The sequence below is a fragment of the Eriocheir sinensis genome, chromosome 35, assembly GCF_024679095.1.
Source record: "Eriocheir sinensis breed Jianghai 21 chromosome 35, ASM2467909v1, whole genome shotgun sequence".
In the NCBI taxonomy this organism is placed as follows: domain Eukaryota; kingdom Metazoa; phylum Arthropoda; class Malacostraca; order Decapoda; family Varunidae; genus Eriocheir; species Eriocheir sinensis.
This window is the reverse complement of record NC_066543.1, coordinates 3,808,712-3,836,612: the sequence shown is the minus strand read 5'-3', so window position 1 is coordinate 3,836,612 and position 27,901 is coordinate 3,808,712. Positions and strand designations below refer to the sequence as shown.

General features: G+C 42.4%; 2 protein-coding genes across 12 annotated transcripts in view; both read right to left on the bottom strand.

Moving 5' to 3' along the window:
• The window catches only part of LOC127007263 (uncharacterized), a 104,851-nt gene extending 89,838 nt beyond the window's left edge, over positions 1 to 15,013 (bottom strand). For 3 of the 9 annotated variants that reach the window (XM_050878008.1, XM_050878013.1, XM_050878015.1), the window contains exon 1: positions 14,300 to 15,012. Coding sequence is in view for 7 of the 9 variants with exons in the window: in XM_050878013.1 (XP_050733970.1) it covers positions 14,300 to 14,310 (11 nt within the window). In the remaining 2 variants the exon portion in view is untranslated. Of the gene's footprint in view, positions 1 to 13,843 lie in introns of all 9 variants that reach the window. The other 6 variants (XM_050878009.1, XM_050878011.1, XM_050878012.1 and 3 more) reach the window with 4 other exon arrangements.
• Positions 15,014 to 16,997: 1,984 nt separating this feature from the next.
• Positions 16,998 to 23,149, bottom strand: LOC127007262 (THUMP domain-containing protein 2-like). 3 transcript variants are annotated; one of them, XM_050878006.1, is made up of 8 exons: positions 22,210 to 23,149; positions 22,029 to 22,091; positions 21,369 to 21,671; positions 19,929 to 20,104; positions 19,680 to 19,788; positions 19,094 to 19,214; positions 18,494 to 18,600; positions 16,998 to 17,195 (listed from the first exon to the last, which is right to left on the bottom strand). In XM_050878006.1, exons 1-8 carry the CDS (start codon positions 22,646 to 22,648, stop codon positions 17,062 to 17,064), a joined length of 1,452 nt encoding a protein of 483 aa, XP_050733963.1. In that variant the 5' UTR covers positions 22,649 to 23,149; the 3' UTR covers positions 16,998 to 17,061. The 3 variants fall into 3 exon arrangements, with proteins under 3 accessions (XP_050733963.1, XP_050733962.1, XP_050733961.1); XM_050878005.1 differs by having other exon boundaries at positions 16,998 to 17,192; positions 20,787 to 21,671; positions 22,210 to 23,148; XM_050878004.1 differs by having other exon boundaries at positions 20,787 to 21,671; positions 22,210 to 23,146.
• Between the last annotated feature and the right edge of the window lie 4,752 nt (positions 23,150 to 27,901).

Below are 27,901 nucleotides of genomic sequence, written 5' to 3'. Positions count from 1 at the left end.
AATCATCTTTTTTATTTCCTCTTTTCCTTCCTCTTCTCACGTCTACGATTCTGCTTCCCCTCTTGCTCCTTCTACTATTCCTCTTCCTCTCTCTTCTCCACCTCCTCAGTTTACCTAATAATTCAGTAAATACTCAACTTGTAACCCTCCCGCCTAAAAAAAGTTCTGGCGCATTTTAATATCTGTATAACTACCCTCCTCCTCCTCCTCCTCCTTCCAACCCCCCCCCCCCCCCGTAGATAGTAGTTGTGCGAGATATTGAACGCTCAGAGTTGCCACTAATGTTGTTGGCCGTTTTCTCTCTCTCTCTCTCTCTCTCTCTCTCTCTCTCTCTCTCTCTCTCTCTCTCTCTCTGATGTATACTGTAATTTCTAGCCTGACGTGGCTGAGTGTTTGTGTTTGTTTGTTTGTGTGTTTGTGTACGAGAGAGAGAGAGAGAGAGAGTCTACCTGTCGCTTAAGGTACAATGAATAAGCGTAACTGTGTCGACGGAATCTTTTTTTTTCTCGTCACTTGACTCGATGACCCGCCGTGAAGAGGAGGAGGAGGAGGAGGAGGAGGAGAAGGAGGAGGAGAAGGAGGAGGAGAAGGGGAATAAGGGAGAATAAGGAGAAGGGGGATGAGGATGAGGGTGAGAAGTAGGAAAAGAAGGAGGAGGAGGAAAAGATTGAAAATATGAACAAGAATATCAGTAAAAAGAATGAGAAGAAAAAGAAGAAATAGAAAAAAAAGAAAAAGAAGAAAAAAAAAGAAAAGAAAAAAGAAGAAGAAGAAGAAGAAGATGAAGAAAAAGAAAGACTAAAAGAAAAAGAAGAGAAAAAAGAAAAGAAAAAGAAGAAGTAGAAGAAGATGATGAAGATGAAGAAGAAGAAAGAAAAAAGAAAAAGAAAAAGAAGAGAAGAAAAGAAAAAAGAAAAAGAAGAAATAGGAGGGTGAAGAGATAACACGTAGCTACCTGCATTGAAAAAAAAAAATAATGGAGGTCATTTTTCCTTTTCATATTGTGGCCTCCCATAAATTACGAAAAGGTGTCGCACGTCGGAGGGCTGCCTACCTCATACCTGTACCTTCAAACACGTCCTGTCGTCCTGCCCTTTTATAGACAAATGACATACACAACACAGACAGACTGGAGACGTTGTTAGCCGGGAAAATATTGCTTGCCTTGTCACTATCAATCTTATATATCTCCCCTGTAATTACGAGAAACACATCAACGACAGAGAAAACCGACTACACATTATATTTGCTGAAGAATTTACTGCGCGTCTGACCACTATTCATCTTCTGCGTGTCTCTTTGAATGTCAGAAACACACACACAGGGATTTAACTGAGGAATTCACCGTTCGTCAGACCATTGGACCTGATACCTGTCTCTTTTAAATACTGGAAACATATACCCGTCTTTGACACGGTATTACCCCTGTCTTTGGGTCATATTCTTAAACATTTTGGCGCCCGCGCACGCTTATTTCACAACCGCGCACACGTATTTCACAACCGCGCACACGTATTTCACAAGGCTTTTATAGGAGTTTAGGGCATTTCCAAGGGTATTTTTAGGGCTCCTCTGGTAGTTTGACCCTTCTATACCATGGACCCAAAACGACACTCATTAGAACCAGACTGATCTCCTTTTCAGCCTTTGGAAATTGTTGATGTGAAGGATCGAAGCGTCTGACGATACCGACCTAAGTCCCTTCACTCATATATCTGTCCCGTTCAAATGGAGGAAACACGTACACACAAGACTGACTGAACACACTTTGACCCAATATATAAAAAATGTAACACGTAGAAAATCTGTCCCTTCTAAAATACAGGAAAGAAATATACGTTTTTCACAAAGATATTACTCTATTGAAATGCAAGAAACACACACACACACACACACACACACACACACACACACACACACACACAACAGACTAACTGAACACACTTTGATAAAAAAAAAGTAACGCGCAAAATCCGACCCTTTTAAAATACAGGAAATGTATATACGTTGAAATGCAAGAAACACACACACAACAGGTTGACTGAATACGTTTTGACACTATAGAAAAAAAGAGTCTATAATTTATGTAACACGGAGGATCTGAGGAAGGCCGCTGATCCCCACAGAGAAACACGCCGCGAGTCACGTAACCGCCGAATGGGGAAGCGAGTCTCGGATGATGATGCCGCAGAAAAAAAGGGAGTCAGTGCTCACCTCAGGAAAGAAAAAGGGGAAGGAAAAAAGGAAGAGGGGGAAAATATATCAACCACTACCATCACATCTACTTTTTTTTTTGTTAATTTCTTTCCGTGAGTGTTTCCTCCTCCTTTCCCGCCTTGCCAAGATTTTATTTCATCTAGTTTTTGTTTAAATTTAGTCTGTTTTTTTTTCTTTGTGTTGGTGTGTACATGTCACTCTTCCTCCTTTCGCACAATGCCAAGTTTCTATGTCATCTATTTTTTCTTTGCGTTTTTTTTCTTTATGTTTTGTTTCCGTGTCATTCTCTCCCTCCCCGCATTTTTATTTTCTATTATTCTTTTGTTGTTTTATTTCCGTGTCATTCTCCCTTTTCCTCAATGCCAAGGTTACATCAGCTAGTTTTTCTCTTTGATATTTTCTCTTCTCATTCTCCCTCCCAGCAGTTCTAGTTTTTCCTTTTGTTGAGTTCTCTCCGTGTCAGTCTCCCTCCCGCAAGGCCAAGGGCGAGTCATCCTCCTCTATTGTGCGCGGGAGTGGTTCACCTGTGCGTGGGCGGCGGACGTGACCAAGGGCGAAAAAGCACAGATCCAGAACTTGCAAATATGTGTCGCATCAGCATGTTATCCTCCTCCCCCCTCCTCCTCCTCCTGCTCTTTCATGGTCTCCTCCTTCTCATCTTTACCATCTTTTTCTTTCTGTTCTTTCCTTTCATTTTCTTTCTTCCCCGCTCCTCATCCTTCCTTTCTTCATCTCTTTTTGGTCTATCACTCTTCCTCCTCCTCCTCCTCCTCCTACTTTCTGTTCTCCTTTTCCTCACCTGTCTCCTTTTCTTGTTTGTTTTCCAGTTCCTTTTCCTCTTGATCTCCTTTCTATCTACCACTCCCTGTAGCCTATTCTCCTCTCCTCCATCCCTTTCTTCCTTTCTCCTTTCCCCTCTTCGTTCTTGTCATTTCCATTCGCTTCTTTCAGTTTTCCGGTTCCTTCTCCCTCCCCTTGATCTCCTTTCTTTCCACCACGTCTTCCAACATATTTTCCACTCCTCCTCTTCTTTCCCCTCCTGCGTGTCATCCTCTTCATTCTTGTCATTTCCATCTCACAGGAGGTCAGAGCGTCTATCCGATCGTATGCTCGTAGCCTCGTACCCAACAGCGCTCGGCCAGACAAACAACCTCGCATCGGGTCGAGTAACGCGGAGTCGTGTCAGGGGAGAGAACAGGTGTGAGACGAGTGTGTCGAGACCGCGCAAGGTAACTGCCATAAATCGTATAAGCCGGATCTGTGTAACTTGTTTGTCTGTCTCGCCGATGAAAACAAACATTAAACCCTAATATATTCAGACGCTGTGATTAACCTCGATGTCTTGTGCCTTGCCTTTTTGACGTTGAGAGGACGAATGGCATCAAATTCTTTTACTTATAAGGTCTTGTGGTTTATTTTCCTTGTGTAGTCTGCTGGGCGTTATGTTAAGACGTGTTATTTTTTTTTTTTGATATCTCTCTGGCGGGGAAAAATAAACACATTGAATTTTTATACTTAGGATGTTACGCAGTTATTTTTTTTTTGTGATGTCTCTCTGGCGGGGAAAAATAAACACATTGAATTCTTATACTTAGGATGTTACGCAGTTATTTTTTTTTGTGATGTCTCTCTGGCGGGGAAAAATAAACACATTGAATTCTTATACTTAGGATGTTACGCAGTTATTTTTTTTTGTGCTGTCTCTCTGGCGGGGAAAAATAAACACATTGAATTCTTATACTTAGGATGTTACGCAGTTATTTTTTTTTGTGGAGGTGATGAGAAGATAAACATCGAACTATAATACACAGGCCTTTACTGACTTCTCTTATTGTGTCTTTTCGTTGGTTGATATTACAGACGCATAACATTCTTACATATTCCTTTCTTGTCTTCCTTTGATGAATAATAATACATGACATTTTGCTGGTGAAGATTAGACATGACATTCCTACGTTCGTTTCTTGTGTTTTCCATTGTTGAAAAAAAAAAAAAATGGACGACATTCTTAGCTATATTCCTGTTCTCGGAGACTGACTGGACGTGACGAAGAGGCGGCGGGCGGCAGCGGGAGGCAAGCAACACAGGTCCAGGTGCATCCACGCTGTGAGGGCCAATTAGTGACTGCCAGATGAAGAGTGCCTCCCCCCTCCCCCCCCCCCCCCAGCCTCTCATAATACCTTGTCATTTTCCCATTTTCCATTCGCTTCTTCTTCTCTCAGTTTTCCAGTTCCTTTTCCTCTTGATCTCCTTTCTTTCCACCACTCCCTGTAACCTATTCTCCTCTCCTTCCTTTCTCCTTTCTCTTCCTACATATCATTCTCTTCATTCTTGTCATTTTCCATTCGCTTCTTCTCTCAGTTTTCCGGTTCCTTTTCCCTCCCCTTGATCTCCTTTTTTTCCACCACCTCTTCCAAACTATTTTCCTCTCCTTCTCCTCTTCTTTCCCCTCCCGTCCTTTTGCATAATTTTCTGAGCTTCGTAATCTTAAGTGTTTTTTCTTGTGTTTTGGCGAGAATTAGTGTACTTGTTCTGTGTCTGTCGTGGGTGCGTATAAACGTAAAACTCGTGTATATTTTGTGAAAACTTTTATATATATACTTTCTGCCTTCCGTCGGTAAAAACAAACACATTAATCTCTGACATGTACTGCACTTTCTTTCATAATGTGTTCATAGCGAGTAGCGGGCTTTTTTTATTGTTTCCTTTTTTTGTGTGTCCTTGAGCTGTCTCCTTTGCTGTAAAAAAAAAAAAAAAAAAAAAAAAAGTGCCAATCCTCGGTGAGAAAAAAGAACCATCAAGATTTTACAAAATATTCAGGCTTCTTGATTAAAAACATTCCGGTCTTGTCTTTACCTTCGGCTGGTAAAAACAAACACTGGACTTAACGAACACATAAATACACAACTTTTTACCTTTAGTGCTATATATAAACACACACACACACACACACACACACACACACACACATGAATACACACAGTCACACACACACACACAGAAATACACACAGAATTACACACATTCACACACCTACACCTACGCACATACATTTTTCATACTTTCTTTTCCGGGTGTGCATAAAAATCCCTTTAATTAAACATGCAGAACCTTAGCGATGCCATTACCCTGCGCCTCTCACGTTACCAACACAGAGTATGCCCCTTACACATACCCAGAACCTTAGCGATGCCATTACTCTGCGCCTCTCACGTTACCAACACAGAGTATGCCCCTTACACATACTCAGAACCTTAGCGTCTTTAGCGCACCTTACGTCTTTACTCTTTACCAGGTACCTTTCACGTTACCAATACATAGTCTGTCCCGTTTAGATATTCGGAACCTTAGCATCCTTAGCAAACCTTATGCCTACTCTTTACCTTGTGCCATTCACCCCTACACACACATTCAGAGCTTTTGCGATAGTATAACCTTCTGATTCGCTTTACTACAGAGGCTGCCCCGTATAGCTTCTGGTTACCCTGTTTACCCCGCATCTTCCCACACGTCTTGCCTCGCTTCAGACCCACACATTCAAAACCTCAGCGATGTTATAATCTTCTGCCTCTCGCGTTTACCCCATACGTATAGCCTCTCGTTCCCTTGTTTACCCCGAGCCTTCCCACACGTCTTGCCTCGCCTCGGCCCCCTAAGAGTCCCACAGGTGGCTTGCGGCGGGCAATCACAGGACAGGTACGGCAAACGCGGCACCTGGGGCTTGTTAATGGGCGTCGCAGTGTAATGGCGTGGTTTTCCCTTCTTTTCCCTAAATAATGGGAGGTCTTTACGCTAATGGAAGGAGTGGCGAGAGAGAGAGAGAGAGGGAGAGGGAGAGAGAGAGAGAGTAGCCTACTATAGGTCGTATGTGGGAAGAAAGATAGAAGAAATAAATATGTAGGAAATGAAGGAATAAAGGGGTAATAGAGAAGGGTGGAGGATGAAAGGAAGTAGAAAAAAAGACGATAGCAAGAAAAAGAGAAAGGACAGAAAGAAAGAAAACGAAGTGAAAAAAGAAGAGGGGAGGGGAAGGTGCAACAAGACAGGAAACTAAGGAGAGTGGGAAAAAGCAGGAGGGAGAAAAACACACACAAAAAAAGAAAAGAAAAAAGGAAAGAAGAAAGAAGCAGATACAGGCGTTGTGTTGCCTTGTGTTGCCTTCCTGCTGGCTGCCACCTCCGTCGTATAGTAACTTCCGTCTCAGTAATGGTGTTGGAGGGAACGGAGAGGAAATGTGGGGTGGGAGGTGGTGGAGGTGGTGGAGGAGGTGGAGGAGGCAGGTGTTAGTTACGTGGATGCTGGCAGGTGTGGTGGAGGTGAAGATTGCGTCGATGTTCCCCATGTATTGCTCTTGTGTTACCCTTGTGTTGCGACCCTCGGCTCTCCCCACCTGGTGCCACTTTGGGTCATAACGTCTGTGGTGGTAATGACTTTGGTTACGTTACGAGCTGTAAATACGGTTCGCGGAGAGGTGGTGGTGATAGTGGTGGTGGTGGGGGGGGGGGGAGGGGTAGTGCTGATGATGGTGGGTGTCAATGCGTATCTGGTGTGACGGTTATTGTGGATGGGTGTGGTGAAGTGTAACGCGGTGGTGATGGTGGTGGTGGTGGGTGTTGATACGTATAGTTTAATGGCTGTTGATGGCGATGATAAAGTGTTGGAGCGATGTTGGGAGCGGCAATAAGTGGAGAAGAGATTGATGGTATGGGAATGAAGCGTGTGTGTGTGTGTGTGTGTGTGTGTGTCAAGATGAGAGACGAGGAAATGATGAGATATTACGTGAGAGGAAGAGAGGGAGAAAAAAAAAGAGAGAGAGAAGATATGAGAGAGGAAGGATGGATGAGCGGATAGGAAAGAAAAAAAATGGGAAAAAAAAATCAAGAGAGGAAAAAGGGGAGACTAAAGGAAACGAACGAGAGATAAGGAAAATGGAAGAGAATGGGATGAACGGAAATGAGGAAGAGAGGAAGATAATGCAATGGAAGGAGAGAAGAAGAATGATAAAGAAAGGAAGGAAGGAGATTATGAAAGGAGGGAAGAAGGAGAGAGGAAGGGAGAGGAGACAAAAGGGGCAGCAAGGAGGGGACGGAGGAAAGAAGTTGGAAAAGGTAGGAAAAAAATAATAAAGGAAGGAAGGAAAAGGAGGGAGGGAAGCAAGGCAGAAAGGGAGAGGAAAGAGAGGGAGGGAAAGGATGGAGGGAGGGAGGTGAGGCGGGAAGGGAGAGGAAAGAGAGGGAGGGAAAGGAGGGAGGGAAGTAAGGCAGAAAGGGAGAGGTAAGAGGGAAAGGAGGGAGGGAGGCAAGGCAGGGAAGGAGAGACAGAAGGGAGGAAAAAAAAAGAAAGAGAGGGAGGAAGGGAAAGGAGGAAGGGAAGCAAGGATGGGTAACAAGGTGTGACTGAGGGTGAGGAGGGCCCACTCTCTCTCTCTCTCTCTCTCTCTCTCTCTCTCTCTCTCTCTCTCTCTCTCTCTCTCTCTCTCTTCCATTAACATGTCGCCTCCCCCATTTAACTCCACAACAGACAGACGCTCGACTATAATTATCATCATTATCATTATTATTATTATTATTATTATTATTATTATTATTATTATTATTATTATTACTACTACTACTACTACTACTACTACTACTACTACTACTACTACTACTACTATGTCTACTATAACTGTGATGCCGCTGCTGATGTTAATTAAGAGCGGTAAATTTAGTAACTTTACATATATATTTTACAGACAATGTTCTCGACTCTCGGAAGCTGCGTAAATCCACAAGCTTTGCACAACAATACCCTGGAAATGTCCGTTGCGTGTGTGTGTATGCATGAGAGAGAGAGAGAGAGAGAGAGAGAGAGAGAGAGAGAGAGAGAGAGAGAGAGAGAGAGAGAGATTGTATCAAGTGAGGGTATAGCCTTACCCTCACTCCTCTTACGCCTGTTTATCATTCCTTTTTTTATTTTCACTTTTAATTCATGGTAGCTAGCGAACAAACTCTATATAGGTAATACTGCTTGAAGGGAAAGACTAAAAAAATACTCTTCTCCCACCAGCTTCTCATTTTTCTTATCTTTTCTTTTCGTTTCTTAACAGATAGCGGACAAACTGTATCATAACAAGATCTTACGCAAAAAAGAACCCAACTATGTACGTAACTTATGCACCGAACTTTTGCGAATCCTTAAAAGAATACCCGAGACGGAGGTGCGGGGAAGGAATGGGAGGGGAGCGTGAACAAGTGAACATCGTCGAGTTGGCCGGGGATCGCTCTGACGGGGGTTCTGGCGCGCTAATGAGGATCTAATAGTGTCATAGGAGGATTTATCGACGCCGGGGAGGAGGGAGAGAGAGGGAAGAGGGAGGGAGAGGGGCAGAGGGAGGAAGGGAGGGACAGACAAGCAAGGATTAGCGTGTCAGAAGCGTCATTAGAACGATTAATTGAGCGATCGTTGGCAGTCAAAAATCTACTAATTCCTCCTAAATATCGGTGACTTTTCTCTAATTAAATATAGATAGGAGGTACTTCAGGGCTTTGGTGGACGCTTTCTCATTACTGTGATTATAAAAAAAAATAGTTAGTGTTAGGCATTGCTGTTTCGGGGTAATTAGATGGAGTTACCTTTCACCACTGTAATAAAAAAAGGTAGGATTATGTATTACTCTTTTTTATCGTCGTAACTCAGTAAAGTAGCTCTCCATGACGATAATAATAAGGTAGAATTTGGTGTTGTTTTTTCGTGGTATAGTAATGCATTAAAGCAGCGTTGCGTTACTGTACAATTGATAAAGAAGTGTTACGCATTGCAACTGTCACTTTTTTATTACTTCTATCACGTTCTGTCACTACGTTAGAACTGCTTTTTTTGTGGTAATTTAAGTAACGCTCTGACCAGCACCAGGACAGGTATTCTTTTCATTTATAGTAGTAATTAAAAAAAAGTAATATCCTACCTAGTAATAACTCTATTTTATTACTTGTATCACGTTCCGCCACTACGATAGGAACTGCTTTTTTAGTGGTATATAATTTAAATAACGGTCTGACCAACACTTTTCATTTATAGTAGTAATTAAAAAAAAAGTAATATCCTACCGCTGTCATAACAAGCAAGAGGAGAGTATCAGGACACCTCTTCTCCCGAAATTGACCTCTCTTTCGGCCCCTCCTCTGAACTCTTTATTATGGGAGCAGTGATTAGCGGGCTTTTTTTCATTATTGTTTCATTTTTTTTGCCCTTGAGCTGTGTCCTTTACTGTAAAAAAAAAGTAGCGACGTCTCTTTCAGCCACTCCTCTGAACTCTTTTTTATGGGAGCAGTCATTAGCGGGCTTTTGTTCATTAATGTTTCCTTCTCTTTTTCTTTTTGCCTTTGAGCTGTTTCCTTTACTGTAAAAAAATAGCTATTATATAAACTGTATTTTTCGTCACGGTAATAAACCAAACTAGCGTCTTTTATCATTATATTTACAGACGCAAATCACACACGTAACGCAACGAGATTCTTCCTTCCCCGCAATGTCATTCATATTATAACTTGTCTTATTATTTCTTTTTGCTTTTGAATGACTAGAAAATACGCGGTAAGACTATTGTGTTAATTTGTGTTTCTTTCGTATTCCAGGTAAGATGAGGCGGGGCGTGATGAAGAACGCGAGTGAGTGTGCACTAATTAATACTTCAGTAGTCGTAGTAGTAGTAGTAGTAGTAGTAGTTGTTGTTGTTGTTGTTGTTGTAATTATTGTAAGTGGAAATGTAACAAAAGAAGGACGATGAAAATGAGAAGGTGGTAATGGAGGAGGAGGAGGAGGAGGAGGAGGAGGAGGAGGAGGAGAGGAAGAGGAGGAGGAGGAGGAGGAGGAGGAGGAGGAGGAGGAAGAGGAGGAGGAGGAGGAGGAGGAGGAGGGAAAAGGAGGAAGAGGAGGAGGAGGAGGAGAAGGAGGAGGAGGAGGAGGGAAAAGGAGGAGGAGGAGGAGCACTGAGATGAACACGGGGCGGGTGGGAAAACGAGAAGCGAAAGAGAGAGAAAATGTAAGGCGTGAGAACGAAGTGAGGGAGAAAGGCACACACACACACACACACACACACACACACACACACACACACACACACACACCACCTTGACCACCCACACGTAATATTTCAACACCTTTATGAGTGGCTAGTAAATACATCAATCATTGCACTATTTCCTTTTCGGTAATATCATTTTTTTGTATTTCTCTTTTTATTATAGTCATTCTGAGCCGCGCCGCCACCAGTCCAAAGTTTCCCCGCAGTGTTGACTCACCGCCTCACGTTCGGCGCCTCATGAGTCACGCCGCTTTCAGGAACTCGTTGGTGGTGTTGAAAGCCACGTATGAGCAACAACAAAGGAAAAATAACATAGAGTCGCTTTGGAGAACTGAATGTATTGATGTGATAATTAACTACCAAGAACGTGAAAGAAGAACCATTGTATCGCTTTGTTACGACAGAAAAAGACGACATATATAGGAAAGAAGAAGAAAAATGAAAAAAAAAAAAATTGTGGGAAAATAAGAGAGGCTAAGATGACAGAGAAGAAAATGGAAAAGGAAATGAGATACGAAAGAAAAGACGAGAATTACAGAAGAGATGAAAAATGATGAAAATGGGAAATGAAATGAAGGGAGTATGAAAAGAAGAGGAGAGGAAAAGATTGGGAATGAAAAGACAGAAGAGGAAAGTAAAGATAAAATATACGAAATGAAGACAAAAAAGAAGCATATGTTAACCCGCTGACCGAGTTCTAACCCACACATGAACAACAACAATAACAAAAAACTATATAATCGCTTTCAAGAACATATATACTTATGATGTGATGATCCACGTAGCCACAAAGAACATGAAACAACTATTGCCCATTTTTTTTTAACTTGGTGATAGTGTTGGAACTCGCATTTAAACAACAAAAAAAGAAAAGAATTATAGTCGCTTGAAAGAACTCATACACTGGTGATGTGATGACCCATGTAGCTCCTTCCCCAACACAGGCTCAAGGGCTAGTGTGACGGAGATGAACACTATGGCCACGCGCTTCTTTAGTGTACCCTCCAAACTTTTTTTTTTTTTTTTTTTGCAGCAGAGGAGACAATGCAAGGGCGTAAAAAAAAAAAGAATACAATAATGGAAAAAAAAAAAAAGCCCGCTACTTACTGCTCCTAAATAGAGTAGAGAGAACTATTGTCTCTTTTTTTTTAACCGGGTGATATATAAAAAAACAAGTCGTGTCAAAAACCTACTGATATTTTACACTCCCAAGATGAGCCTCCAAGAATATGATCAGTTTGTAAAAAAAGAGTAAATTAGAAAAACTCCCAGACGGTGTTGAAATCCACGCGTCTGACCCTCCCCGTCTAAAAAAACCCTTGTCATGGTAGTTACAGTGAAGGCGGTGATTGAGCGACAGGGTGAGACGGACGCTCCCTCGCCCTCTACCTGCGACGCGTTCACACCTGGAATTCGTTCATTTTTTCAGTCACCTTTTTCGAATACACTTTCCATTTCCTGAAGAGAGAAACAAACACTAAACCCGGAGTTGTGTTGTCCTGCTGGCCTGGCAAACCTATTTTTTTTTTTCCCCTGATGCCCTTTCATGGATTTCAATACTACTACTGCTGCTACTACTACTATTATTACTATTACTACTGCTACTACTACTACTATTGCTACTACTACTACTACTACCACTACTACTACTACCACTACTACTACTACAATATCTTCACTTTTCCTATGATAGCATTATCCCTTTAAATGGTAACATGGTCCCATTAAAGAGTACCTAACCTTGCAAATTGTGCCATGGCCCCCCTTAAACAGTAACCCAACTCCTCATTTACAGTAACAAAGCCCCCTCAGTTAACATAAACCTATTCCCCCTTTAGGCAGAGGTTATATCTATACGACACATCACCCCATTTCCCACATCACAACACAAGGGACAGACACGAAAGGAGATACCTGTACCCCTGTAGCGACGAAAGATTCTTCAAACTTATTCTAATGGCGCCTCTGTTTTATTTTTCAACCGTTATCTTCCCCTCTGACAGAACTAAGAGAGACGTTTGCCCTCCGTTGTCTGACATTTCGTTATCTGTTTGGGGAGAAGCTGCCGACCAAATAGGAATATGTATCGACCCTACAGTTCAGTGTCTTTTGGAGAACCGTGCAGCGTAGAGTATTGCCTCGCTGCGCCAACTCACTCTTAAGAAAAAATGTGAAAAGGAAATTCGTATCCGTTTCACTTCTGGAGGTAAACTGATATGACTTGGGAATGTTTCTTTGGAGTTCGAGGGTCAAAGGGACGCAGCTATACACAGGGGGGAAGGGAAGGTAAGGGAAGGAAGAGGAAGGGAAGGTTAAAGGGAAGGAAAGAGAAGGGAACGCAAGGGTTGGTTGAAAAAGAGAAGGGGAAGGAAAAATAAAAGGTATGTTAAGGGAAGGAAGAAGGAAGGGGAAGGGAAGGAAGGAAAAGGAAGGGAAGCGAAAGTAAGGTAAGGGAGAAGAAGATGCAAGAAAGAGAGAGAGAGAGAGAGAGAGAGAGAGAGAGAGAGAGAGAGAGACAGAGAGAGAGAGAGAGAGAGAGAGAGAGAGAGAGAGAGAGAGAGAGTAGAATAAAAATGAAAAAAAAAGTTTCTGAAGGCCACTGCCGGAGGGGGAGTGTGAGGCAAGTGGTGAATGTTGTTGTTGTTGTTGTTGATGTTATTAGTATTTTTGTTGCTGCCATTTATTATCAGTGCTGGTGCTGTTGTTTTTGTTGTTGTTGGTGGTGGTGGTAGTGATGATGATGAAGATGGTTGTTGAGTTTTTGAGTCGTTAGTGAAAGTGATAGAAATAATGGTGATGTCGTTGTTGATAGTGAAGGTGTAATACGTGGTGATGGTGATGGTACTGCTTTTGTTGTTGTTATTGGTGATGATGATGATGAAGATGATGATGATGTTGCCAATTAAGGTAAGAGCCACTTTGAGTACAGTTGGTTGACAAATTGTTCTTTTTATTTTGTGTGTGTGTAGGCCTTATGTATTCACTGTAATACAACGAGTGCGCCTTGTATCACACGAAAACAGGGCAGAGTGGCAAAAACAACGTGACACAGGAACCCCCAAGTCACGGCGGCGAAAAAAAACAACAAAAAAAAAATCAAGGGAAAAAAGCAATCTTACCTTTTTTCATTCATCCACAGAAAACATTTTTTTTACCGCTGATGTAAGAACGAAGAAAGTAGCGACTCATGCTATCACCACAACTACAACTACAACCATTACCACCATCACCACCACTACCAGAACCCCCCAAAATAAGCATCCCCAAAGCAGGTTGCACCGCTGTCACCATTTATCAAACACTGCCACTAGTAAAGAGACGAGTGGATCAAGTTACCCGGCCTGTATCTCCTTCCCGTCTGTGAGAGCGTGAGTAGGCAGTGACAGGTTAAGTAGGTGGGAGGGCAGGCCAGGTGGGACAGGTATAGGTAGGTAAGTAGGTGGGAAGCTTGTTCTTGTTAGGGCGGCCGGTGCGACGGGCGAAGGAGTGGGTGAGGGAGGGAGGGTGTTCAAGGATAAGCGAAGGAGAGATGTTGAGAGGATGGGAGGGGCGGACACTCACCAGAGAAGGGAACACATGCTTAACCTAAGGGCGCGGGTTCGACTCCGTGCTCTCGACATCAGGGACAGACAGACACTTCACAGCACTCCACACCAATTAGTCTTGCTTCTTTTCTTTACTCCTTTTCTTCCTTTCTCTCTTTGACTCACACACTCACTCTTTCCCCCTCCAATTAACACACAAACTCGTGATGTGATTGATGCAAGGGGCTATTTTTTTCTGTCTATTTCCCTTTTCAATATCTGGTCCTGGTTTGCTTTCTTTATCCGCTGTTTATCATACACGGCTGTTTTTAGCACTCTGAGGTCAGGTGCTGCGCTGCGATGCCCTCAGGTCGCTATAACACAACACACACTCCAAGGACCCGGCCAGTGTTAGTGTGCATATTATAACACAACTCCAGCCTCTGAATGCAAGCACGCACACGCAAAACAGAGGGGATGGGAGCAAACTCACGCAAGCCACATCAACAGGAGCTTCGTGCGCTGTAGCCGCTTCACAGGAGGATTCACAACACAGGGCTTTGTAAGGCTCTCTATAGACAGCCGCCTCCACAGAGCCCGCGATACATGTTTCCCCTTCAAAGGTCTCTCTGTCACTGACGTCTCCCACTGCCCTCGTCTCTCTCGCCGTGACTGGCCTGGCCCCGCCTCTAGTGACGTTTCATGACCAATCCCACGCCGTCTTTCCCCTCCCTACTGTTATCCCCGTGTTATCTCTCCTCTCGTGCGAGCGTTATGCAAGATTCCTTTTTTTGATGGAGGAGGGGAAGGCGTGGCGGCGGAGGGAAGGCACTTGGAATCAAGACGCCAGAGAGAGGTTGGTTTTGGTGGAGGTACACACACTACACAAGTCCCCCATCGAGGCCGGGCCATTTAGATGAGCGGCCGTCAGATCAATAAACGTGTATGCTGCTGCTTTGCCGGGCCGCATTTACCACCACCACCACCTCTTCGACTTTCCCAACTCTGGCAACACACACGCTCGTTACAGCCACGCCGAGCTGCCTGCCTGCCTTACATAGCAACTCTCCGGGTCGCCAACGCCGCTCCCGCCTGCGTGTTGCTACGACGGGAGGCAAGGAAAGGGGTCACTGCTCCCGACCTCTACCACGCGAAAAAAAGAGAAAAGAGAAGAGGGATTAAGAAAAGCGAGAACCGGTAGCTGTAAATGCCCTCAAGAGGTGTTTCTGGATCGATAGTGGAGGTGTAATCAATACTGCAACTCCTGTTGAGTCTTTTTTACTTTTTTACTTTTTCATCCCTGGGCCCCGCGTCGTCAAGCCACAAACAGTATCGTTAGGACGTAAGCACTCCCGAGGGGCCTCTCTTACCTGTCTGTATTGTGGAACATCTTCGCCCTGATTGCAGCAGCCAGGGCAAGGGTCTCAAGGTAACGCAAGAGGCGGATGAGGAGCCAATGAGGATGTTTTTGTGCTTTTAGTTTTTTTTTTTTTTTTTTTTTTTACATCTTTGCCTGTGGCGCCGATAGGCTTTCGTATTAGGGCCTGATGGTCGGCCCCAGCCCGTTGTGGCGCAGGCAAGTGTTTATAGTGGCGCCATCTTGCATTGGCTCATGCTGCCCCCCGGAACTCATCTTTAATCCTAGAATCTAGAGTCCGGATTGATAGTTGGTCTTCTGGACACCATGTGGGTAGTCTTAGGCCACTCGGAGGCGGCTGTAAAATCCCAGTTTGTGGCACATGGCGGGGCGCGAACCTGCGTCGTCCTGAACGCGGCGCCGTCACGCTATCCTCTCAGCTACCGCCTTCCTCTTTAAATGATTTTGTCGCCTGCGTCTGCAGTGAAATCCTAATCAACTATTTCAACTATTTTCGCTGTGAATAATTAGGTTTATGGGTGTAATGAGAGAGAGAGAGAGAGAGAGAGAGAGAGAGAGAGAGAGAGAGAGAGAGAGAGAGAGAGAGAGAGAGAGAGAGAGAGAGAATGATTCCTCGTGTTCAGAGCTGGTCCACATTCGTGCTTCACTCTTTGACGCTGTGGTATTAATTAATGCAGCGACGCGCATCGGTAATGCAGAGGCGTTATTCCTTCCTTGTTAGACTTTCTTCTTCCTCCATTAGTATTATTATTATTATTATTATTATTATTATTATTATTATTATTATTATTATTATTATTTTTATTATTATTATTATTACCATAATTATTATTATTATTATTGTCATGATCATTTTAAATTAATATGGACTTATTATTTTTTATTAATACACCATATTGTCACATTTGTGATCAGTTTACGCATCATCTATTTTTTGGGGGTTATATCATGGCAAAAATTTGGCCCGTCGCTGCTACACGGTAAAGCCACAAATTTGGCCCATCGCTTCTACCGGGTTAAAGAGGTCAATGGTTGGGGTAAATAAGGAAGTAATTGGATATAAGGTATGTGGAAAAGGGAAGGAAGGGAATCCATGGTGAACCGATGAAATAAAAGGGGCAGGTGAGGAAAAAAAAAAAAAAAAAAAAAGTGGCACAAGAGATGAGAGAGCTACAGGAGAGTAAGGCATCAATGAAAAGACTGATTAGAGAAAGTAGAGAAGAGATTAGTATTTTGGTAGGAAAATATCAGCAAAATATCCAAAAAGCTTTTCTAGAAAGAAGTTAGAGAAATTGGTGAAGAAATAGTGACACTTGTATTGTGGCTTTGGTTCTCATCTCTGTTTCATATGCCCACCCTATGATGCCAAACCTGGGGGTTCCTCTGAGCAAACCTGCATGTAGGCCTCCTTCCCATCCTAGACACCTCATGGCAGGATCTATCGACTTGCTTAAGCTATGAACTCTGGCCTTCTCTACTCAAGGGGGTCTCTTACAGAAACAACTTGGTGAACAGGGTCGGCTTCTGGGTAGTATGCCACGTGTCCTTATAACCAAGGTTGGCATTCACAGACTACGCAGGTAACAGGCCTTCATCCAGTCTTATGGAGTTTGTAGACAAGGGGTCGAGTGTGCTGAGAGGGAGTGCTTGGAGCCGGAAAAGATACTTTTCTGCCGTGGCTAACTTCTTGAAGGAAGTTACTTGAGGAAACAGGCATCAGTGATAAAGGTTGATATAAACCTCACCTGTTTCTAATGAAATTCAAGGGACTCAAATGAGAGTCAATACATTGGCATCAAAAGGAAACTTAGTGTCAAAACTTATGAGCCTTGTGTATTTCCTTCAGTGGTTACTTCATACACAATAAATGGACGGCGTCAGGATAATACATCTCCCTTTTCCTCCTTTGATGATGCTAGGGATGAGTGTTCTTTGGCCAGGACTGCAACAAAGGCTGATGTTTCACCAAGAGACACAAAGTGGGTCTCCAAAAGTATTAGGTGATCACCTGCTGGAAGAAGAAAGTTTGGTGAGATTCAAGATTAGCTTGAATAAACCCCGATTCCATTATTTTGTTAAAAGCTTGTTGTTACTGAAGTCTTAATTAAGTCACTGAAAGGTACTCAGATGTTAATACGGCTAGTGAAAGATTAGAGAAAAAATTGCCTGCTACTATAGTCTGTTTCATCAGGATGGTACAGGTGGCCACACCCTCTCATGCTCTTGGATTTTGACTGGCCAAGTGGCAGTTACTTGATTTCACCCCATTTTATTATTATTATTTTTTTTACAACAAAGGAGACAGCTCAAGGGCACAAAAAAAAAAAAAAAAAAAAAAATAATAATAATAATAATAAAAAAAAGCCTGCTACTAGCTGCTCCTAAAAAAAATAAAAAAAGGTGGCCGAAAGAGGGGTCAATTTCGGGAAAAGTTAAGTATGGTTGGCCCAGGAAGCTTGCTCTGTGCTCACACTGCATTTAGTGCTTGGGGATGAATGATTTTTTTTTTTTTTTACAATGTCACCATGAAATATTAACAATGCAATTTCACCCTTGAACATGTATAGTGCCCAAAGTGTCAAGGATTATGATGACATACACACACACACACACACACACACACACACACACACACACAAAAAAAAAAAAAAAAAAAAGCCTTAAGTACACTGTTAACTTGAACACAGATAGAAATATAAACTTGTTTTTATCGTATAAAAATATTTTCATTCATCAAATGATATCTATGAGAAAAAATAATTTGTTGTCTTGTGTTATAGATGAATGTTAAAGATAATGACTCAAGGATGGCAATGCTACTAAGAAAATACAGGCAGGCCTTGCAGTATTACCGATATTATCAGAAAACTAAGAACATTGCGCAGAGTCGCAATGCCAACAGCCGAGGTGGAAGCAAACTGACGGGTTCTGCGAGGTGATTGGCTACCACAGAGCTAATCAAAACAAGAGAAAAAAAGAGGAGGCATGACCACCTGTAATATCTTATTGAAACAGACCTTAGTAATGGAAGACATTAAAATAATTCATTTTTAAATTTTACAAAGAATACACCTATAGAGAAGCCACTATTTTTTTAAGAGGTCTCCATTCAAAGGGAAAAAAGATATAAAATGGAAGACTGGAAGACAGGTCATTGCAGTATTTTAGTGAAAATAATCAGGAATGAGGAGATTGGCTAACTCAACTAGTAATGAATAAAACTAATTGGTAAGTGCAGAGACATGGATATTGTAATCCAATTAAGATAGATTGTAATACATATGTGACCTTCTATAGGGATACACATACCACCTATATCAGATGCGGTCTTGGTCCTGTCCTGTGCCAGCTGAGACACAACCTCCCTCTGCCGCGGGGACAACAGAAACACAGCACGGCCGCCACACACCAACACCCTAAGAAAGAGGCTGTGTTAGTTTCACATCCTCCTCACAAGCATACAAACATTATTAACTCAATTGCAAGTTCAGAAAAGCAATTTGCATGAAAGTAGTGTTAGGAGATTGAAAGAGAAGCAACACTGCGATGAGATTTAAAGGTAGAAGACAGCTAGTAAGAAGAGGAAAGCTGATGGTGTTAAGCCTTTGACTATATAGTTAGAGGTGTGTGGGCAGAGCTCACCTACACATGGAATGCTTGTACCATACAGGGGTAGACAAGACTAATGTATACTTTCAGCATCAGGGAGAGAGAAATGACTTGGAGGAGATAATACGGAATGCTTGACCTCAAGAAAGCTATTTTAGCAATATATAAGATATGAAATTTTCTGTTGAGATTTTAAGTTGAAGACAGATTGAGAATATTTTCATTTTTGAAATGGGAGTTTTGTAAGGGAAAGCATTTCTGGGATAAAAAAAAATGTTGCTGTAATACCACAAACCACACCTGTGCATCTCCCTGAGTACCTTCGCCAATAACTGTTGGCTCTCTGAGGCCAACTTGTGCTTCTGGCCAAATGGGAAGTCACAAAGCACTGTGTTAACTGATGAGTCTTGCAGAGGCAGTTCTGAAAAAAATAAGAAAGACTCTTTCTAACCCTGAGGCTACCTTATGATTGGGGCATTGTAGAGCTAGCAGCAGCTGGTCTCTAAGAGCTGTTAAAACACTGATGATCCTGAATTATTATACATATGTATAGCGAAACAAATTTATCAAAAGGCTGCCCTATTTCTAAAACTGAAACATCACAGCTCTGATTAACTCCTCTTCTTTCTTTGGTTGGTTTACTTGCAGCTTCAGCAGTTAACCACTGATATTTTCTGAGTCTTATTCTAAAAATATTTTATAAAATGGGCCAATTTAAGTATATGTAAATCAATATCATGTTATTTTTGTTGCAGTGATTTTGAGGTGGCACAGATGATTCACACAATAAAACAATATGACATGCCACCAGCACACATATGTTCATGTTCAAGCCTTCAAAGATAAGCACTGAGCCAGTTAAAACCTGAAACATCACCAAGCGTACCTTGCACATCTGCCTGCAGGAGGGTTACAGGAACTCTGAGGTTGTGGAGGTTGCATCTGGCCACCTCCAGTTGTTCTCGGCTGCTGTCACTTGCTATTACATGACTAACCTGTTGACCATATGTATTTCTTAGTTATGCTCTCTTCTTCATATTCATGCACTTTGTGATTTGTATATCAGACTGTAATTCCTGTGTTTAGTTTTCAAAACAGTATGAATTTGTATCATAAATTGTTTCACCTAACCTACATCAAAGCTCATGGCTGTTTCCACCAGAATACTCCCTCCACCACACATTGGGTCCAGAACAATGGCCTTGGGGGGCAAACAGGAAAGTCTGGCCATCAAGTGGCATATTGTGGAGCGCAGGGTTAGGTGGGGGATGTAAGTCCGCAGGGACAAGGGTCTGGGAGACAGCACTGCACCTGAAATACATCAAAACTTCAGTTAGTTGGACTATCAGGTTAGGAACTGTTTCCTTTACCAACTAATTGATTACAGTTCTGGAATTCTGAAATTGCTACCTGTATAATTTCAATAACCTTTTAACACGGACTAATGCAAGAGTAAACTAATCCCTTCACTCCACTTACTTCATGAGTCTGCCTTTCACTTTAATTTTTGTTTCTGAAGTATAAATACATTCATGAGTAGTATCAATGGAAAGTCAAGAGAATGTGCATTCCATTATGTTGCCTTGAGGCTTTACCCTAAATTTTTGGCCATAGAGCCTCTGGTGATTTCAGCCCCTTCAGCCAGAAAAGAACCAGGTTAGCCCAGAAGGAAAGATGAGCTTTGTGCTGACTGTCCTGGCATGTCCTAACCAAGATGAACTGACTTGTATCTAAGAATGCTAATCAATACACAAGGCACTAGGATATCATAACATATAGAGTCAAACTTCAATCAATATACTCTTAAATATTCCAAATAATGAATATTCTTAGCCTTTTTCTGGAGCAGTATTTAGTGTGCCTTTTAATATGTTATGCTACCTATGACTATAGACAAACTTAGGGAATTTTCATTTACATAATGGAGATATTTTTTTTAGTCACAGCATTTCACTTATTAGAATGTTTTCTCTTATTCAGAGTTTGCACACACCTACGATATAATGTGATGATGTAAGATTTACATACAGGTCCACTAAGGGCTGCCTCCAGTCTGGCACCCAGCCTGCCATGGCCTCGCTGAGCTGTTGACCAAGTACGCGATTAATCCACTTCACAGTGAGAATGTTTTTATAGGGACCTGACACCCGACTGGACACTCGGAAGGTTGTTGACATATGTTCAGTGGAGTTCCCTTCATTGTCTTGATCTTTCTTTACCACTTCAAGGTTCATTTGGGAAGGTTGGGAATTATTTTTTTTAAATCTTTTACTTTGAGGTGATTTACTCTCATCTGGTGTTAGATCTATGTTTCTTTTTGCAGGATTATTGTCTGCCGGCATCAGCAAACTGCCTTCATAAGAATCAGTTTCCTCATGATCCCCCCCCACATCTTTGGCATCTTCCTTTTGAGATCTCAGTGAATGCTGTGTTTTGTTACTCAAATCAGTTTCAGATCTGAATTCACTGCTACCATGTACATCATCATTTTCAGCAATGTTGTCTTCAGAGATTCTTGGAATCTTTGCACTTTCATATTTGCATTTATTGTTTGGCACTGTAGGGTTTAGCTCACCATCACTGATTTTGTTGGTTTCATGCATGTTCATCTTTTTCTTTTGATTTCCTGTTATGTTGACTTCTCTCTGACACTTGGGAAAGCTTCTCGGTATTTCTCCTGATGATGCAAATGCTGCTCGCTTCTCTCCCAGCTCTTGCTTCATTTGCCTTCTCCTCAGTGAGCCTGGACAGGAGTTGGGGTCTTGGCACCACACGGGCCTTGACCTTCCTTCATCCTGGTGACCCTTCACTCGCTTCAGCTTAACAGCCAAGTCATTCCATTTGATGCTCTCAGTGAGACTCTTTATCTTGCTTTCATCTGTAATGAAAAGGTATTCCATTACTTTTGATCCTTAGATGTTTCTGGTATTTATTTCTAATGAATATGCTAGGTTACTAAAATGAGTAAAAACATTTGACTTCACATTAATAAAACACAGGTACATTCTACAAAGGCATATATTAATATGTTTTACTCCAAACAAAGTTTAAAATTTCACAAATAATATAGGTAGTTATATACCTGATCTAACTGCTTTCTTAAAAATGAAAAAGTATTTCGTAAAAAAATTTGGATAATATATACAATGAACTATTTGAATAATGACTAGATTTTTCTATATGAAAATCCATTTTACATGCAGCAAAAAACAGGGTAATCTAACAAGGGGCTTACAAGTTTTTAGGATGTCATCAGGTCTTGAACTTCCATCATCAGCATGATATCCATTTTTGGAATCTGAAAAAGTGTAGAATTGCATACAGATTTAATTGAATAGAAAATAAAGGATGAGCAATGTGGAGTGTGTCATTGAGGGTGCATTGACATTTACTATGCACTGATGATGATAACTCACCAATGTCCTCACAGTGAAGCAGTGTAAACACTCGTTCCACCAGCCTCAGTTTGTAAATGTGAGAAATGGCAGCAACCCACTGATCCTCCTCTTCAGTGGGTATTCCTGGAGGTTCTGTAATTTTTTGTAGGGCAGTGTGTTCCTCTCCTGTCATTTCTTTGGTGCCAACCAATTCCTTTGATATTGGACTTGTGATATTGTGTTCCTTTTTTGCCTCTCTACTTTCTTCATTATCATCCAAATTTCCTCCATCACCAACACACTTCTGGCCCTGCATCAAGGCAGTGTCAGTAATGCCCACAGCATGACAGATCTTGAATGCTACTTTACCCTCACTCAAGTGTCTGAGGTCAACTGTTCCTGGTATTTTCTCAAGGATTTCCTGCCATACAAAGTTACCCAGTCCTCTGCCACAGGTTACCATGCATGTTGCCATCATGGACAATTCACTTTTCAAAAACTTTATGGATGTGCTTTAAGAAACATGACCCCCGCAGCTACCGGGTTAAGGATGCTCTGAGGTTGGTGCGGAGGGAGCGGAATCTTGGGCACTGAAGGAGGAAGTGTTCTGGTGTGTCAGGCTGTGTGGGGCACCTTGGCAGTGTGGGTCCTGGATGATGTTCAGTCGGTGTAGGTAGGCATTGAGGCGTGGGTGTCGAATCCTCAGGCGGGTGATGGCTGCGCTCAGGGGAAATGATGCGTTTTTCTGCTCTTTTCTTCCCCTGGCTTTGCTTGTCTATGCTTCTTCTTCTTGGGTGTTTTATGGGGCTAGTTAGGCAGTGGGGTCACAGCCTCTAAAGCCCCGTCAGTGGTAGTTGTTATCAGGTGTTGTTTATTATGTTGGGGTCCTGTCACCAGGGTAGGAGTTAGATCCTGTCGAGTTGCCCCGACTTCTGCAGCTTTTGTTAGTTAGGTGTCCCGGGGAGGAGACGGGATAAATGTTTGTTTACTGTCTGGTTATCCTCCTCTTCTTAGTTTTAAGAGTCAGATGAGCCTCCAATTTTAAGTCTTTGTATATACTTGTAGCAGATTTGTTTAGCAGGGTGGAAGAAATGAGCGCAACTTGCATGTAATTGGTTGGTGTAGCCGTGTGTTGGAGTACCGTCCGGAGTATGAGATGATTATTTCTCTCTCTCTCTCTCTCTCTCTCTCTCCACATCTGTCTATCTTTACCGTTTACGTCTCTTCCAAACTCTTAATGGGGCTGTATCGCCGCATCACTATCGCCCCCTCCTTATACCACCATGTTCCACCATCACTCCATACAAACATTAATTAACCCTGTCGATCTTTCTCCCCTCCCCTACCAGTATCAATTTAAAGCTAATACCACCACCCATATAACCACCACTACTATCACCTCTAAATATTCCCACTGGCTCCTATTATTCACCCTAATCATCACCACCACCACCCGGGCCCTCACTGTTCCACCACCATTCATCTCATCGATTCATCACTGCCAACACCACCACCACCACTACCATAAATCCGTTACTATCTTAATATAAGGAGCAAAACAAAAAGACGAATAAATAAATGAATAAAGAAACAGGTGTGTAGTTACATATCCTGTAGAAGAGGTTGAGACATGCCATTCACACATATTACAAGTGTTTCCGCCTGCAATCATTAAAATTACTAACAACCGATTGTACTGATCCGGTAACGAAGAGTAACTGCATTCCCTTTAACTATTTCCTTACATGGGATTCATTTTCATTTGGGTAGGAAGAGTAAAGAGAGGAAAGGGAAAGGAATAGAAAGGAAAAGGAAGGGAAAGAAGGAAAGGAAGGGAAGAGAAAGGAAAAGGAAGGGAAAGAAGAAAAAGAAGGGAAGAGAAAGGAAAAGGAAGGGAAAGAAAGGAGAAGGAAGCGAAAGGAAGGAGAGGAAATGGAAAGGAATGTAAGGGAAATAATTGTTTAGTGTACCATGAAGTCTGGCGGCGTCTGTGTGTGTGTGCTAGAGAAAATGAAAAGCAATGGCCAACCAAAGAAGACGTATTTTCTGGGGTCCGTAATTGAGAAAAATATTCTAGTTTTCATATGCATAAGACCCGGTAGCCCTGAACTCTAGCGGGGCGTTTATGTACTCTTACTAACCAACTAATGGGGCGCGTCGCTTCACTCACCGTCCATATCCTCCCTGCCGTCCTGCAAGTCGCTCCCGCCCCCTCCCCATGAGTTACGAGCGCGTCCCTTTGGTCTCCACTCAGGATTGTCTCGTACAGAAACACCCCTGTGAGCAGGATCGACGTTCGTTCACGGGATACAAGGGACAGGCAAGAGCTGAGAAAGATTTTTAAGGCGCATACTCTCAATCACACACACACACACACACACACACACACACACACACACACACACACATGCTTGATAAATTTTTCACAGAAGTTTTGGGTATTTCCATGGATAGTTTTATGGGTCTAGCGATAGTTTGACAAGCCATTGCATCATGAACGTGAAAAAAACCCTGAGAACCTAAACAATTAATCTCCTTTGTGGCCTTTGGGAATATTTGTGAGAGCCGAAAGCGTGTGAAAATGCCTCTCTCCTGTCTGGCTTAGATGTGGCTTTTCATGGCTTTAATCTGAAAATTATTTGATAAAGTTATATGGATCCTTTCTAACAGTAATTTGGAGTCAGCTTAATGATAATGGCTAATCAGTGTCTTTGTTTTTCTCTGCTATTAATTTTGAGTCACCTCTCTCTCTCTCTCTCTCTCTCTCTCTCTCTCTCTCTCTCAAACATACACACTACACACCCTTCCTATATACCTTTTCCAGGTTTTCCTCGTCCCCTTTTCTCTCCTCTCCCCCTTCCTTCATTCCTTCCCTCCAGTCCTTTCCTTAGTGATTTTCCCTCCGACCCAACACTTTCCCTTCCCTCCACCCTCCCACTCCTTCAGTCTATCTCTCCCCCCTCCTCTCTCTTTCCTTCCACCCTCCCTTTCCCTCAGTCTACCTCCACCCTTCCCCCTTCCCTTCCACCACACGGCATGCACATGATATTTGAGTCTCTCTCTCTCTCTCTCTCTCTCTCTCTCTCTCTCTCTCTCTCTCTCTCTCTCTCTCTCTCTTATTGTTCCTTAATTTCTCTTTGTTCTTTGTGTTTTCTTTATTTTTCCTGACATTTATTTCACCTTCTAATTTTCTTAAGAGGTGGATTATCTTCTCTCTCTCTCTCTCTCTCTCTCTCTCTCTCTCTCTCTCTCTCTCTCTCTCTCTCTCTCTCTCTCTCTCTCTCTTATTGTTCCTTAATTTCTCTTTGTTCTTTGTGTTTTTATTTTTCCGGACATTTATTTCACCTTCTAATTTTCTTAAGAGGTGGATTATCTTTATACTTCCCTCCTATACTTCCCCCTACACGCTCTGTCTTTGATACTTTTTTTCCTTCTCAGATGCTCGCTTCCTCTCATCTCATCTCTTCTTGTCCTTATCCTTAATCTCCGTTAATGCTTTGTCGTTTCCTCCCTGCTCTTAATCCTCGTATGGAGTCTTTATACTTTAACTAAGAAAACTAGGTGATGTCTGGCGTTGCTATGAGTGTGGTGTGAAGGCAGATGCTACTTGATTTTAATATTTCCATCTGTGTTATTCTGAGACTTTTTTTTTTTTTTTTTTTACATCAAAGGATACGGCTCAAGGGCAACAAAAAGGGTAATAAAAAAAGCCCGCTACTCGCCGCTCCCACAAAAGTAAAAAGTAAAGAGTAGCTAAAAGAGAGGTCAATTTCGGGTGGAGAGGTTCGATTTCGACTTTTAGGAGAATATCAAGTCTCATAATTTCAAAGCAGGCGTGGGAAAAAAAAATTCAGGTGTTTTTGATCTTGGTGACTTGTATTATTTTTGTTGTAACCTGAAGTCTTCGTGATTGGTCTGTGATCCTGTACCTGCGGCTTTTGACTGCACGCCCGTGACCTGCCAGGCGGGCAATCACCATTAATTTCCGAGGTGCGACAAGCCATGCAAGGTTGTTTGTAGGCGTGAAGGACTGCACTCTGCTCCTGCCTTGCTCCTGTACCCAGTCTGTGCACGCTGGTCAATTGCAGTGTGTGTGTGTGTGTGTGTGTGTGTGTGTGTGTGTGTGTGGAGTGGGTTGATAAAGGGAAAGGAGGGAAGGGAAGCATGGGAAAGAAAAGGAAAGGAAAAGGAAGAGAAGGGATGGAGCAAAAGGAGAGAGAGAGAGAGAGAGAGAGAGAGAGAGAGAGAGAGAGAGAGAGAGAGAGAGAGAGAGAGAGAGAGAGAGAGAGAGAGAGAGAGAGAGAGAGAGAGAGAGAGAGAGAGAGAGAGAGAGAGAGAGAGAGGGTTGGTGAGAAACTATATGAGTGCGCTATAAATTTCAAACACACACACACACACACACACACACAAGAAAATGGAAGGGCCGCAGAAACACAGGATCGCGTTGTGTTGTTTCGCAGTGTTGTCAAATTTTGCACCAGCGGCTGATATAAAGTTGGCGCTGCGATTGTTGTTTGTTTGACGCCCAGTTTTTCATGGAGAGCGAACATGAAAGGAGAGAGAGAGAGAGAGAGAGAGAGAGAGAGAGAGAGAGAGAGAGAGAGAGAGAGAGAGAGAGAGAGAGAGAGAGAGAGCGATAGGATAAATTTTGTCTTGTATTCCAGGAGAGAGAGAGAGAGAGAGAGAGAGAGAGGTTAGGTAGCGAGAGGATAAATTTTGTCTTGTATTCCAGGAGAGAGAGAGAGAGAGAGAGAGAGAGAGAGAGAGAGAGAGAGAGAGAGAGAGAGAGAGAGAGAGAGAGAGAGAGGTTAGGTAGCGATAGGATAAATTTTGTCTTGTATTCCAGGAGAGAGAGAGAGAGAGAGAGAGAGAGAGAGAGAGAGAGAGAGAGAGAGAGAGAGAGAGAGGATAAATTTTGTCTTGTATTCCATGGTATTTTTTTCTAATTACTCTTTTTTTGTGCATTCTAACTAGATTGAATGGAACAAAAAGGAATGGCAATTGAGACTTATAACAAACACATAAATGGAGACTAATAATCCTTGTGAAAAGAGCAAGAGAGGACGTTATAAATAAGATATCTCATACGATTTTAAAAGAAGAAGAAGAAAAGGAAGAAGAAAAAGACGAAGAAAAGAAGAGGACGAAGAAGGAGAAAAGTAGGATGAACTAGATATCTTAATCATTCCGTGTTAGAAGAAGATAAAGAACAGCTAACGAGATAAACTGGACATCTTAATCATCTCGTGTTGAAAGAAGATAAAGAAGAGGAAGAGAGAGCAAGACGAACACTGAACAGCATAAATACATGTCTGCAACGCGTTAGGAGGCGGAGGGAGGGAGGTGATAAGCCGTGTACATGTTTTGCCTTACCGTCTCTCTTCCTCTCTTTCTCTTTCTCTCTCCCTCTTTATCAGCAGTGCAGGGCCAGGCGGAGCTAAGGGAGTGACGCCTCTTTAATCATCACACACACACACACACACACACCAAAAAGAGTGGCAAGAGTTACGGGTCCGCCACCTGAGCAGGGAATTAATCTCTTTGCCGGAAATGTTGCTGGCTACCAAATGCTTCCCTCCACCTGCTTCTCCTTCAGCACCTCCTTTCTCTCTCTCTCTCTCTCTCTCTCATCTGTTCAGCTTGCTCCTTTTTTTCTTCTCCTTTTTATCTCATTTTCCGGTACGACCTCTGTTTTTCTTTTCCTTTTTTTCCTCGTTTCCCTTCCTTCTCT